Source organism: Lynx canadensis, chromosome D3 (assembly GCF_007474595.2).
Source record: "Lynx canadensis isolate LIC74 chromosome D3, mLynCan4.pri.v2, whole genome shotgun sequence".
NCBI classification, from domain to species: domain Eukaryota; kingdom Metazoa; phylum Chordata; class Mammalia; order Carnivora; family Felidae; genus Lynx; species Lynx canadensis.
Window position 1 is genome coordinate 78,204,984 of NC_044314.2, and position 14,788 is coordinate 78,219,771.

Below are 14,788 nucleotides of genomic sequence, written 5' to 3' on the forward strand. Positions count from 1 at the left end.
ACCATAGGTAACCATTTCTTTATTGAAGGATGGTATTCTGTTTACAGGATGATGGAAACTGTCAAAAGAATGTGGAAACTTTGTATGTCCCATGGAAAGATGTCCATAAGACACTTTAAAGGGAAAAATAGAAAGATGTACAAGATAATATTTAGAGTATGATTCCAATTCTGTTTTTTTTTTTTTTTAAAAGTAAGTCTATTAGTAAGGGGAAGACATTAGAAAGGTCTGGAAGGAGGAAGGACATACCTCAGATCTTTAAAAGAGGATTCCTCTAGGAAAAATAATGTGTGGGAAATGGCTTAAGACTGTGGTTTTCAAACAAATTCTGTGAACCACAGAGATATTTTGGAAATACCTGGGGTACTTTGTGGGGGATGGGAGAGAGTTGGAGGGGCCCTAGATCCCTTCGGTCTCCAACCGCCTGCTTCGTGTAGAAGCTCCATTTTGACAAATTTGTTTTATACTATCGGGGTTTCCATTAAAAAAAGGGGGGGGGATTTCTGCTGCTTAAAAAAATAAAGGTTATAAACCAGAGCATTAAGGGAAATTACAGTTTTCAGTTCATCCCAACCCCAAACATGGAATCAATTGGAGTTCCCAGTCTATAGGTGCATGATTTATATTTCTGGTTGTATTTGATGTTAGTTTATCTGGGCGCTGGTGCATGAGATGAATTAGGGCAGGGGTAGGGAGGGAGGGGGTTTGGGAGTGGGTGGTAAACACCTTCAGGAGGAAGGAGTTATTAAGATTCAGGAAGAGAACGGAGTCTGAATTCTGAATTCACCTTGGTGGCGGGGCGGGGAGGCGGGGTGGGACTGTGAGAAAGAGGCCATATTAGTTCATTGGGGCGGGAGTGATGGGTTCCCACTTATGGAGGACGGGGAACTATTTTATTTCACTCAGCATGGGACTTTCACAAAGCGACTCCCAATTCCTTAAGTCAGGGAGTCCTCCCTTTTTCCTCATTCTTGGAGACTGCATGCCTCTCTTTAAAGAACCGATGCCTTCCTGCCTGCCTGTTCCTTGTTCTGCCTTGTATGCAATGCAGTTCCTGCGTAGTGGCCTCAAGGCTTTTGCATGAGCCTCCCCTCTGGTGGGGACACACCTAACACTTGCTCAGGCTAGACCACAGGCACAGAGCTTCAGCCCAGCTGCTCAGGACCTGAGCGCTGAGTATTCCCTTGGATCCAAGTGGAGAAGCAGCCACACCAATATATGTTCAAACAAACAAAACCTTAAGAAAAGAAAAGAACAAAGTGAAAAGGAAGAGCAGCAAATAAAGAATAGTGTTGGGGAGGAGCGCCTGGGTGGCTCCGTAGGTTAAGCATCCAGCTCTTGATTTCAGCTCAGGTCATGAGCTGAATGGTTCGTGCTCAGCTCATGAGGCTCAGCTCATGGTTCGTGGGTTCAAACCCCATGTTGGGCTCCATGCTGACAATGTGGAGCCTGCTTGGGATTCTCCCTCTCCCCCTGTCTCTCTCTGCCCCTTCCCCACTTGTGTGCGGGTGCTCTCTCTCTCTCAAAATAAGTAAACTTTATTTTAAAAACCTTAAAAAAAAAAGTATAGTGTTGGGGAGACATGGTCCAAGAAGAGCGGTGGGGAGAAGCCTGGCTGTGCAACCAGTGGTGTGCTGGTCTAGCTGGCCAGTCCCTATGGTGTCAACACTCACAGCATGGCTGGTTGATTCAAGCGTCCAATGTGACTTTAGTGAATGTGGAGGTGGGGAGACTTTCTGGGAGGATATGCACACCGTTGGCTCCCACAAGCCTGTATGGCCTGTATGCCCTGGCTCCGAGCTCACCCCTGTCTTGGCCACACAGAGCACATCGGAAAACTCCTAAAGCAACCCACCCACCAAAAGTAGCAAGAGGAGGGGAAGAACAGATAGGAGGCCCTCCCCTACTGCACAACCTGCTGCTAGTTTCGGCAGGTTGAAAGGCTGAGACCTACTTTGGATTCCAGCAGGTGATCACAGGCTTCATAGTATGGTGGGCGTGGTCGATAGTCAGGGCCTCCAGGAGCCAGTGGAGGGCACAGAGCTGGCGGAAGAGGGGCTCCCTGCAAAGACAGAAGAGGGGTGCACAGTGGGATCCTGCTGGAACTGCATCCTTCACCATAATGGACACAGAGACAGTTGTGCTGGCTTCCAGTTAGAGAGGCACGGTAAGTGTTTTCCATACCTCATCTCATCGAGCCTTTGCAGTGGGCCCATGAAGATATTCACGGGCTCATGTTACAGATGAGGAATGTGAGGCTCAGAGAAATGAAGGAACTTTTACCAGGTTGCTGGGCTAGCAGGTGTCAGAGCTGTGATTTGATGTAAGATGACCCTAGGCTGGTTATGGGGGGGTTTTCATGTAGGATTGGGGAAACAATGGATGGGGTCCCACCACTAGAGGTCTTGACTCAGGCAAACAAGTGGGTTGAAGGACATTCATATCCTACAGATATCTCTACCTCTTCACCTGATAAAAGTATAATAAATACACTAAGAATGTCAAAGAAGGCTGGGAACACAAGGAAACTGGATTTATTGTAATCTTCCTCCTCCCCCCAGACTAACAGTTGGGCCCGTTGTTTTAAATTTATGGGTCCTTGGCCTGAAACTGTAGCTGGATGTTGAAGAAAACCACACTGAACATGTTATTAGAAAATGTAACTAAAACACTGTATAAAAGTATGTCTAACCTGTATTTCCTGATTTGGGGTGACATCTTGTATTATAATGAGCTAGCCTTTGACTAGGGCACTTTACACACATTATTTAAATCCTCCAACAACTTGCGAGGGTATGAATCATTGTCCCCATTTCAGAGAAGGTTATGAATCATTGTCCCCATTTTAGAGAAGAGGAAACTGAGGCTTGGAGAGGTACAATCACTTTGCTGTAGGTCACGCAGCTTTTAGTGACAGAGATGGGATCTGAGCATCTCATCCAGTGCTCTCAACAACCCTTAGAGGGAGGGTACTGTTATTGTGTCTTCTTTGCAGGTGAGGGACTCAGGGGAAGGAAGTTGCTCAAGGCCATACTCCTGGGGTTTGGTGAGGTTCTGAAGCCAGCTGTCTGTTTAACCCCAGAGACTGTGCTTCCGTGGGCCCCAGCTCTGTCCAAAGTGCTGCCCGAGCCAAAGTGGTGGTCGCCCTGGGAGTGAGGTCAGGAGGGGGTTAACCTGCTGCCTGCATTTGTTCCTGGAAACAAGGTGGAGTCCCGACCAGCCACCACCTCCCTGCATCATCTATCCTCTTACGCTAATGGGTGAGATGCCTCCATTATGAACCTGTGTAATTGCTCTTCTCTGAGGTTGATCTTGATCAATAATCCCCAGGGTTCCCGGGTCTGATGTGCAGAGTGGCAAGGAGGGATCCACCCTCTCTGCTTCCAGGAAGGCACCAGTGCAGAAGGTAGGGCCCAAGTACAGAGCTGACCCATGGCTGTCCCGGTGAATCCCTTGAGAAACGTCCGTTTCTCTCAGCTTGAAGGGAAACATCCCCCACTACCTCACCCTTCACTGCCTCCAGGGTGGCCATGCCCACCAGGTCTTAGAAGACCGTGGTCAGCAGCTATCCTTTCTTCTTCTCTGGAGCCCTTCCTCCCCGCTTTCTTTGTTTCCTTACCTTATTTACTAACATCTGCTATTCCCTCGTTTCTAATTGAAAGGTCCTGCAGACCCGTAGGCCTTCCGGTTCTTGTCTGTCTTCCCCCCTTAGCACCATCTTGGTCCCTACAGGTGCCTTTTGGCAGCTCTGAGCACTGGGCCACTTCCAGCATTTTGCCAAGAACAGCAGTTAGCTGTGCCATGTGCCTGGCACCTCACGTCACCCTCACCATAACCCAGAAACTTGTGGAAAGCCCAGGGAGATGCCTCCTCCTCTGTTCACCATAGAGAGCCCCTGCCAGCCTGGGCTTTGGGTTGTGTGGGGCAGGGACTGGGAGGAAGGGATGAGCAAAGGGAGTTAATTGGCCAGGTGGGGCCCTGCCTGGTCATAGGTGGGGGATGTGGGGCATGTGAGCATCAGACTCATTTCTGCAAGTGACAAGAACAGGTACGAACCCGACCCTATGCCTCCCTCCCTTGCTTAAAATCTGCAAACTCCCTACACTCTCTGTGTTGGGCTGAATTGTGTCTCCTTCAAAATTCACATGTTGAAGTCCCAACCCCCTAGGACCTCAGAACGACCGTATTTGGAGATAAGGCTTTTGAAGTGGTGATTATGTTAGAATGGGGCCCTAAGTTAGGGTGGGGCCTAATCCGGTGGTGTTCCTGTAAGAAGAGGAAATTTGGACGCACAGAGACACCAGTGACGCACATGCTTGAAGGATAGACCATGTGAGGATGCAGGGAGAAGGAGGCCTCTGAAGAAACCGACCCTCTGCTAATACCTTGATCTTGGACTTCTGACCTCTGGAATGATGAGAAAATAAATTTCTACTGCTGAAGCTGCCCGGTCTGTAGCATTTTGTTTTGGTGGCCCTGGCAAACTAATGCACCGTCATCTGTGAGACCCCTATCCACCTCGCTGGCCTTGAGTCTCCCCTCTTCTGTCATCTGCAGCTTGGTGGAATTCTGCTCCATTGCTCAGGCTCACCCCTCTCTCACTTGGTGCTGCCTGAGTTAAAATCCCAGCTTTGCCACCTACCAGCTATGTGCTCTCGGTTAAATTACTTAACTTTCCTGGGCCTCACTTTCCTCATCTATAAAATGGCAGGAATTGCTAGAGTGAGGGTGAGGAGAGGTGGCGGGGACTGTTCTCTGCTCCTGATGGCTTCTCTGTCATCTCCATCAGGAAGCCTTCCTTGATTTCTCTAGGTCTGGGTTAGCCTGTCTCCAAGCATCCTAAAGCATTCCATCTCTATAGCATATCTTTTTGCCCCTACATTCCCAGTCCTTGTTCTAACTACCTGTTTACTTCTCTCTCTAGCCCACGAGCCTACAAGCCACAGAGTCTTGTCCGCTGCAGGTTACTGTCGTTGACTAAGGTCATCCTTATAACAACCGTGTGAGGAAGGTACTATTAGTATCCTTATTCGGCAGGTAAGGAAACTGAGGCCATATAACTTGTCCAAATTCAAAACAGCCAGCCAATGGCAGAGTTTGAATCTTAGCCCAGACAGTCTGGCTTCTGAATCTGTGCCTCATCCATGATATTCGTGCTCTTGTTACCGGGGAGAGCCCTCCCTTTTCACCAGGATAAGGGTTTCATCCAATGGGTCTGGACCTTATTCTGTATTTACAAAATGTGCCTCTCAAAAACCTGCACAAGGTATTTATATAGAGCAGCTTTATTCAATTGCCAAAACTTGGAAAGAACCAAGATGCCCTTTAGCAGGTGGAGGGATACGTAATCTGTGGTACATACATCCGGACAGTAGAATATTCAGCGCTAAAAAGAAATGAGCCATCCAGCCACGAAAAGACATGAAGAGACCTCAAACGCATATCACTAAGTGAAAGAAGCCCATCTGAAAAGGCTACATAGTCTGTGATTCCAACTGTATGACCTTCTTGGAAAGGCAAAACTATGGAGACCGTGAAAAGGTCAGCAGTTGCTAAGGGTCACGCAGAGCACAGAGGATTTTTAGGGCAGTGAGAATACTCTGTGTGACACTACAGTGGTGTATACATGTCATTCATTACACATCATCTGTCCAAACCAACAGAATGTGCAACACGGAGGGAACCCTAATGTAAACTGAGGACTTTGGTTGAGGATGATATCCAAGTAAGTTCATAGGCTGTAACAACTGTACCCCTCCGGTGAGGGATGTTGATTAATGGGGGAAGCTGAGCACGGATTGGGGAGGCATTATAGTGGGGATCTCTGTATCTTCTCACTTTTTCTCTGAACCTAAGACTGCTCTAAATATATATATTATATATATGTGTGTGTGTGTGTGTGTGTGTATAATAAAGTCTTAATGAAAAAAAAAGCGCCTCAAACCTGATGATTGTTCATCTAACATGTGGTAAAATCAACTGGAAAGAAGAAACAGAAAGAAAAAGGATCCCCAGAAACATATTTGATAACAAGTCAGTACTTCCTCATAATGACTGTGTGTCAGGTCATAGCACACTATCTTGGATTTTATCGACTTAAAAGAGAGGCCATTTTTTTTCTTAAATGCGGGACACAATAGACAAAAACACTGGACAGGGGAGCACAAAGCCTGCTTCTAAAATCCCTGCGTTCAGAACTCCAGATGAGCACACTCAGATAGCCCACTCCATCGAAACAGTTCTACCACCCAGAATACGAGTGGGCGAAAACGTGCCTGAGAGGAGAACAACGTTTGGTGCTTTTCCTAAGAGAAATCAGAATATGTCTACAAAGCCGTTTCAAGCACCCCATGCTGACTGCCAAGGACAAACCTGGACAGGTGACAGGCACTGCTCTTGCTGAACAGTTGCTTACGGAAGGCTGTGAGGGGCAGCCCATCATCCCAGAGAGGAAAGGAGGAGCTCTTTCTCATTCCTAGAGACCATTCCCCCCACCTTTTTATACGTAAAGATCAAGTCTCCCTTGACATGATTGAATTGATCCCCATACGGCCAATTCAGAATATTCAGCCAGCTTTGGGATCAGCTACTTTGGGTGGAAGGGACTCAGCCGGCTCTGATCCACATTGGCTGATGTGACAACTGAGGATTTGAGAACTGATCAGACACTCCGTGCCCTGATGCCTTTGGGTACACTGGTTACAAAAAAGCCCCTCTCTGCATCTACACACTTTCCGGCGTGACTTTGCATCTTCCCCATCAAGAGGTGGAATCTTTCCCCCAGTCCTTGTGTCCTTGATGCTATGGCCAATAGAATGTTGTGGATGTGTCATTGTATCCATTCTGAGCCTAAGCCTCAAGAGACTTTGGTGCTCAGGCTCCTGTTTTTGGAACCCTTCCCGACTGCCTGGGCTAGCCTGCTGCATGATGAGAGACATGTGGCCCAGTCACTCTTGTCACCTTGGCAACTAGTCAACCATAGACCTGCGCGTGAGGCCACCCTAGATGGCCGCCCTCCTGCTCACCCTTCATCTGGGCACACGCATGCACAAACCTGGCCAGGATCAACCAAGCCAACCTGGACCAGCAGAACCACCCAACTGACCTGTAGACTGTGAGCAACGAAAAAATGGTTACTGTTTTGAGCAACTCCATTTTGAGGTGTTCAGGAATACAGCAATGAATTACTGATACAGTCATCAAATGCAGCCAGAGCCTTTTAACAGCCAAGGAGAAGAAGAGGACAGCATTAGCAAACTGTGGCCAGTAGGGGTACTGTCTCTTTGCAAATAAAACTTTATTGGAACACAGCCACAGCTTTGCACGAAAGCTGCAATGGCAAGTTAAGTCGTTGCGAGAGAGACCGTCTGGTCTGAAAAGTCTAAAATGTTAGTGTCTGTCCCTTTAGGACAAAGTCTGCTGATCCCTGGTAAAGAGTTTAATAGAAACCGACAGTAAGTACTGTGATGATAATAATATTCATCATCCTGGCCTAACGAACTTGGTATAAAGATCTGATTTAGGAGTGAGGAGGTCAGAATTCCTGTTGTAAGAATTTTGGCAGGTTCTGCCCCTCTCTGGGCTTCAGTTTCCTTATCTGGCATTGAAAGGAGATGATGAAGAAACTCTCCAGTTACTTCCAAGGTTGATATAAGCCTCAGTTTGTTCAGACCAAATGAATTGAGGGTGGGGCCCAGAAATATCCATTTTCTTTAAAAAAAAAAATTTTTTTTTCTAAGTTTACTTATTTGAGAGAGGGAGAGCAAAGAGAGAATCCCCAAGTAGTCTCCACACTATCGGCACAGAGCCCAATGTAGGGCTTGAGCTCAAAAACCGTGAGATGATGACCTGAGCTGAAATCAAGAGTCAGATGCTTAACCGACTGAGCCCCCAGAAATAGGTATTTTCCAGACATCACCCGCACCTCCATCCCCAGAGGATTCACAAGCAAATGAAATCTTTAGAACCACTGATCTACACCATTCTGTTTCAGAAGGTTTGTCCATGGGACAGATGGGCAGAAGCACGTTTCCAAGGGATGCGATGAGAAATTACAAAGCTTATTCCTGCAAGGAGATGTTTTAAGAACACAAGTTTAGGTTTCCAGTTGGAATGTGCTTGAACAAATAAGTCTATCAAGAATCCAATCATAATATCAATCAAAGGGAAGTCGGAGGAAAGTTGAGAGTGGGCTCATCAAAAGCTGGAATATTGGGGAGAGATGATGGTGATGGTGATGGTGATGATGATGGTGGTGGTGGTGGGTGGTGATGGTGGCATCTTCCACCCATAAACTAAGTGCTCTTATTAATGATTTTATTTTTTTCCTGCCATCTCATGGTATGGTTTCTCTCTTGCGTTGTTTTATTCTTCGAGTACGAGACCTGGCTCTCCAAACATATCATGAGCTCCCCAAAGGCAAGGCTTTGAGATACACTTTCTGTGTAGTGCATGGTGATGCGTGTTTGGGCTGTGAAGTCAGACAGACGTGGCTTAAAAGTCCAGCCCAGTGACATGCTGAGCTCTGTGACCTTGGGCAGAGGAGCACACCTCTCGGCTGCTTTGTCATCTGCAGAGAGGGGATAGTAATACACCTGCACAATAGGGCCGCTGAGAGAACTGAGTGAGATCTGCCTGCAGAGCAGTTGGTAATGCCGTGATCACTTATGCATACGGTAGGGACTTAATAAATATTTGACAGATAAGCAGACAGAGGAGTCTGCAATCCATTGCACCATTTTCATTGCCCTGAAGCAGTGGGTCTTAATGTGGGGGAGTGGTGAAGAGGGTAGACATGATTTTGCCCCCAGGGGACATTTGTTAACGCCTAGAGACATTTTTGGTTGTCACAACTCCAGGGTGGGGCGCTACTGGTATCGAGTGGATAGAGGCCAGGGATGCTCCCAAACGCCTTGGAATGCACAGGTCAGTCCTGCACTACAAAGAATTATTCGTCCTCAAAGGTCAGCAGTGCCAAGGTCGAGAAACCCTGCCCTGGAATCAAAAGCTTCTGTCTTTGTGCCCCAAATCTTCCGGTTGAAAAGTGCTAACTAGCAAAAGAGAAAAACATGGGTTTGTAATTCTTTGGAATTGACACAAGGGGAAGAAGATGCCGAGGTTTTAGGAAGCCACGGTGTTCTTTGGAGGGTTGATGAGCCCCTGTTATACCACGCAATCATGAGTTCATGCCTCGGGTCAGGAGACAACAGGTGCTTCTCTGGGAAATAGCTCCTTGAGTTTTGGGGGAAACGCGTCCCCTGAGCCCGGGCTGAGATGTTGTTGCACGCGCTCATTGAGAGCTACAGACAGATTTTATCAGGCTTTGCAAACTATTTGACATTAGAGCGTCTGGCTCGGTGAGGAATGGAATGGCTCAGTCCCAGCGGATTTGCCACTTAGCTCTAAAGCAACACGTCTGCTTTCTGTTATTTCTTCGCGTCAGATAGCGTCGCTGGCTGCAGGCTCTATGTCCCTTTCAGGAGGACAAAGGACGAGCTCAGCAGCCTCCGATGCGTTGTTGGCTCTTTGAGCCGTTGGCTTGAACTGAAAAGCAAGCAAGGCAGATGAGCCAGAGAAGGGACTACTTACACGTGAGCCTCGGGTAGCGAGGATGAGATGATGCAGCTGTGCACGGGGGTGAATGGGCGAAGTACGACTCCAGCGCCCATCTTCCTAACCTTGGCTTGGTCGTATGTGCTGAAGGAGAAGCGGAAAGAGAAACAGAGTGAGCAGTGAGCAGCCGTTTTAAACACCTCCTTCTGTTGCCAGTGGTTATTTGGCAGATATGATCGGCACCTACTATGGGCCGGCTCGAGAGATGAGGCTTCTAGAAGCAGCCCGTGAACAGATCATAGGAAAACCCCTGCTCTTGTGGAGCACATATTCTGGTGGAGGAGCAAAGAGAATAAACAAGATAAGTAGGGAAATGGTATGGTATATTAATATAGATCAGGGGTGGGACATGTTTTCTTCTTTTTTTAAAAAAAAATTTTTTTTAATGTTTATTTATTTTTGAGACAGAGGGAGACCGAGCATGAGTGGGGGAGGGGCAGAGAGAGAGGGAGACACAGAATCCGAAGCAGGCTCCAGGCTCTGAGCCGTCAGCACAGAGCCCGATACGGGACTCGAACCCATGAACCATGAGATCATGACCTGAGCCGAAGTTGGACGCTTCACCGACCGAGCCACCCAGGCGCCCTGGGACATGTTTTCTTAAATAGGGCCAAATATTTATGACTTTGTCAGACATGTGGTCTGTGTCACAACTACTTAGTAGAATGAAAGCAGCCATTGACATATGTAAACAGTATGCAGATGGCAGTGTTCCAATAAAACTTTATCTGTAAAACCTGCCTTAGGGCTGGATGTGGCCCCTGGGCTAGAGCTTGCTAACCCTCCCTCCCCTGCGGGGCTAAACAGTGAGGCGTGCCGTGAGGGATAAAAAACAGAGAAGAGGGTTCAGAAGGGCTGGGAATTACAATTTTAAATAGGGTGATGAGGGAAGGTTTGACATTTGATATCTGCAGAGCATAAGGGAGTGAGCCATTCAATGATGTCTTGGGGCAGCACATTTTAGACAGAAGAAACAGCAGGTACAAATGTCCTGCGGTGGGATTGTGTTTCAGAGATGGCAGGGAGGGGAAGGGGAGGAGGGGGGGAGAGAATAGGGGCCTTGCAGCTAGTCTTGCAGGGGACTTGGGCCTTTTCTCTAAATGAGAAGGAGAGTAAAGGATTTTGAGCCAAGAGAAGATGTGTCTGACTTGTGTTCAGAAAGGATCCTTCTGGCTGCTATTTTGAGAGTGATCTGTGGAGGGGGGCGGGTGGAGGGCAAGGCCAGAGGCAAGGAGACCAGTTAGGGGTATTGCATAATTCCAGCCTGAGAGAGGAAGGTGACTTCAGCCTGGCCATGGGGATGATGAGAAGTGGAAATGAAGGCATGAGACACAGCCAAGGAACTGCCTGGAGTTAGTGTTTCCTGTTTCTGGTCCTTTCCTTAAAGAGGCTTCATCCAGCTCTACAGACTGCTGACTAATTGGTTGGTTGAACCAGCCATGAAGTGTGGGGGATCTCAAACTTTAGAAGCGGGCACAAGTGTGTCCCCTAAAGATGAGCCACAACCAGGCATACCTCTGTGGCCACCAGGCTGGCTGCTATGGGAAACCAGAGCTTCATGCTCTGCCCCCACAGAGAATATGGAAGCTTCCTCCCAAGCCAGACACCATCTGGGGATAGGGGAGGAGGGGGCTTGCTTAGAGAAGGGAGAAATAGCCCAGACAGGCAGTTCATCTTTGAAACCACTGGACATTTACCTGAAAAAGACTCTTTCAAAAGGAAACATTAAATTACATTTAATACCATATTAGATTTTTTTTCTCCACCATCATAGAGCAAATTATTTCATTTATGTAAAATACTTTTTTTTTTTCTAGCAAGGCTGAGTCATAGGTTTTTATTTCTTTTTGCCTGTGACCAAATCTAGCCAATAGACACATTTTAACAAGCCTGTGTGTATGTGTGTGTGTGTGTGTGTGTGTGTGTGCACGTGTGTGTGTGTGCATGTGTGTGTGTCTGAATCAATTGTATTTTAACATTGGGAAATTTCACATTAAAATGGAAATGTTTTGGCTCTGAAAACTTGCAGGTTGTTGCCACTCTGGGTCCCTGTTCTGGCTGGCAAGAGTCAGGTGGCACCCAAGATCAAGGTTGCTGCCTGCTTTACCCTCAGTGTGGGCTTCTCAGTGGGTAGCCTGCTTCTTGCTCCTTGTCTGCCTTATTGCTTCCCAGGACGTGCAAGTTCCCTTAGGGCCTTTCAGTTTCTGAGCCTCAGTCTAAGTCCCTCCATTGATTGAATCATTGACGGGTTCCCTGGTTTATTCACTTCTACCCGGATTTATTGAACATCTCTTTGCTGGAGGCTTGTGGACACAGCAATGAATGAGACAGACCCAGCCTCTCCCCTCTGAAGCTTAGAGTCTAGGGACAGAAATGGGCTTGACCAAACACGCAGTTGTGATAAGGCTGAGTAGGAAGAGTATATGGTTCTTTGACAGCACAAAATAGGGAGTTGGGCTGAAACGGAGCCAGGGAATACTCGTTGGAGGAAGTTGTGGCCATTTAGAACCACATACCCCAAGTTCTTTGACTCTCTTCCAAGGCAGAGATGGCCGTACGTATCCTTCCCCTGGAATCTTGGTTTTGTGAGTGGTTGAGCTAACAGAACATGTCAAAAAGAAATGGGTGTGATGCCATTTCTGGGCTCAGGCTCTAGGAACCGCAGCTTTTCCTTCTCGTGTCTCAGGATGCTCACTGTTAGCACCCAGCCATGGCCACGCTGTGAGGAAGCTGACAGCCTATGAAGAGATCCATAGGGAGAGGAGCCATGGCTGCTGGGTCTCAACCCCGGCTGAGCACAGCTGACAGCCAGCTCTAAGTTGTGGCCCATGTGGATGCGCCATGTTGGAAATGGACCCTTCAAGCTGCCGCGGTTAGTCATGGTAGAGATAGTCCTTCCCCCACTTGCCCAGATCAAGCAGCAGATTTGTCAGCAAAATAAGTGTTTGTTGTCTTGAGTTCTTTTCTTTTTTTAATTTTTTAAAATGTTTTTACTTATTTTGAGAGAGAGAGAGAGAGAGAGAGGAAGAGAGAAAGAGTGTACAAGCAGGGAAGGGCAGAGAGAGAGGGAGAGAAAGAATCCTGAGCAGGCTCTGAGCGTCAGCACAAGCCCGACATGAGGCTCAGACTCACAGACCATGAGATCAAGACCTGAGCTGAAATCAATTTGACAGTAAATTTCATATATTAAAAAAAAAAAAAGGAAAAAAAATTAGAAGAAAAAGAACATGTGACTCTTGATCGCAGGGTCACGAGTTCGAGCCCCATGTTGTGGTTAAATTTACTAAAAATAAATATATAAATAAATAAGTAATAAAAAGTTACTTATTTATAAATCAAATTAAAAAAAAAAAAAAAGAGTCAGAGGCTTAACCCACTGAGCCATCCAGGCACCCCTGTTGTCTTGAGTTGTTAAGTTTGGGAATGGTTGTTCACAGCAGCAGTAACTGGAACAAAAGTAAACAATCAGAAGGTTGAATGGGAATTAGGTAGGTGAATGGGATGGGGGAAAGCCCTCCTCTGGGGGGCATATCATGAGGGGGAAGGTAGGGGAGTATGTGTGGCTGCGGCTGAGGGAGAAAGACAGGACTGGCCCATCCAGGGTCTTGTAGCCCCCTGCCCAGACTTTGATCTTTTTCTGTGAGGAATGGCAGCCATCTGAGGGTTTTAAGCTGAGAGCAATTTATGTCTTGAAAAAAATCCCTCTGGTTTAGTGTGTATGGTGGGGGGGGGGGGGAATGAGGCGGAAGGGGGCAGAGGAGGTGGAGTGGGGACACACGTTAGGAATTTACTTATTCCTGAGAATTCGAGGACAATCCTGGGGTCACAGAGTTAACTAAAAAAATAGGACCGGAATCCAGGTCCCCTGATTTCCACTTGCATGAGCTCTTGATTCAGCCCTAGAGCTGAGGAAACCACAAATACATCGGCTTGCCCAGTTTTACTGGCTCAGTCATGTCCCCCAGTGGTTTAGATTACATAGAAATTAACCCAACTGTTACAGTCCTTAATCTCTGGTTTTCTGTCGCCTCTCAACCACAATAACAAGACAAATTCTACCCGTTGTTTTTTTCACCTTTTCAGCTGAATTTGCAACTGAAAAACGAGGTCATTGAGCACAGTGGGAAAGACTGCTAGCAGGCAGAAATCTTTCAGGACGTGCTTGATTTCCTTTTTCCCTTTGCCTACTTTGTCAGACTTAAAACTTTTGTCTGAAAGAACTGATCCTATGGTCTTGGATCCAGGGAGGGGAGGGGGGAATAATCTCTCCTGCTTTTATAATGCCCAAGATCAAATACCTCGTTAAAAAAGTATTTTAAACGAACACTTGTCTTTTTGATACTCCTGTGATTGGAATTATATTTATAGCACCTGGCTCTTAGATGAGAGATGCTTTCTAGCCTGCCTGGAAATTAAGATTTTTAGCCATAAATCTGAGGATTTTAGGTAATTGAGGCCCACAGAGATCAAAGTCACCTTATTGCATAATAATAGCTAGCAGTTACTGAGGGAGTCTCCTTTACCAGGCTCTGTTCTAAGCAGTTTCATTCAGTCCTGAATAACCAGACTGGGAGTTGGGTACCATACGTAAGGGTGAAGGAGGCTCAGAGAGGTACGGTGACTTACCCAAAGTTAAATAGTCGTATGAGGGAGTCCTGTGCTCTTAACCACTACCCTGTACTGGTATGGAGAATTCCAGTGCTATTTTATAACCCCTGCTTCCCCACCTGCATTTGATGGCTACACTGCAGTCATGGCCTCCAGTTTTATTTTAATAACCAGACTTGTGCAGCTCATAGAATCCACCAGATAAGACACAGCGAGACCGATGTCTGTGAGAAGGATGATCTCATGCATATTTAAACTTATTAAACTTTAAATAAACCATGTCTCGCACACTGAAACATGGATGGGAGAAGAGAGAATTGTGTTCTATGACCATGGATTAAAACCCCATCCAAACAAGGGAGACGTGGCAACAGAACTATTTAAATAGCTGCAGGAGAATCTTTAATAGACTCCTCTCCCCCTTCCCCAGTGCCTGTTCCTGTGCCCATTCATCTGGGTGCAGCTTGTTCAAAAAAAAAAAAAAAAAGCCATGAGTTCATTCCTTCTCTGTCGGGGAAAGCCTGCCAGCTGGCTAGTATCACTGGGAGTACCAGACTCTAAGCACCAT

The 14,788-nt window shown here is 46.9% G+C and overlaps 1 protein-coding gene across 1 annotated transcript in view; it reads right to left on the bottom strand.

Annotated features, from left to right (window-relative positions):
• Window positions 1-14,788, bottom strand: part of CCDC60 (coiled-coil domain containing 60) — a 163,895-nt gene that overhangs the window by 35,263 nt on the left and 113,844 nt on the right. The window contains exons 4-5 of the mRNA XM_030292442.1: window positions 9,589-9,696; window positions 1,955-2,062 (exon numbers count right to left, since the gene is read on the bottom strand). Coding sequence (XP_030148302.1) covers window positions 1,955-2,062; window positions 9,589-9,696 — 216 coding nt within the window. The remainder of the gene's footprint in view (window positions 1-1,954; window positions 2,063-9,588; window positions 9,697-14,788) is intronic.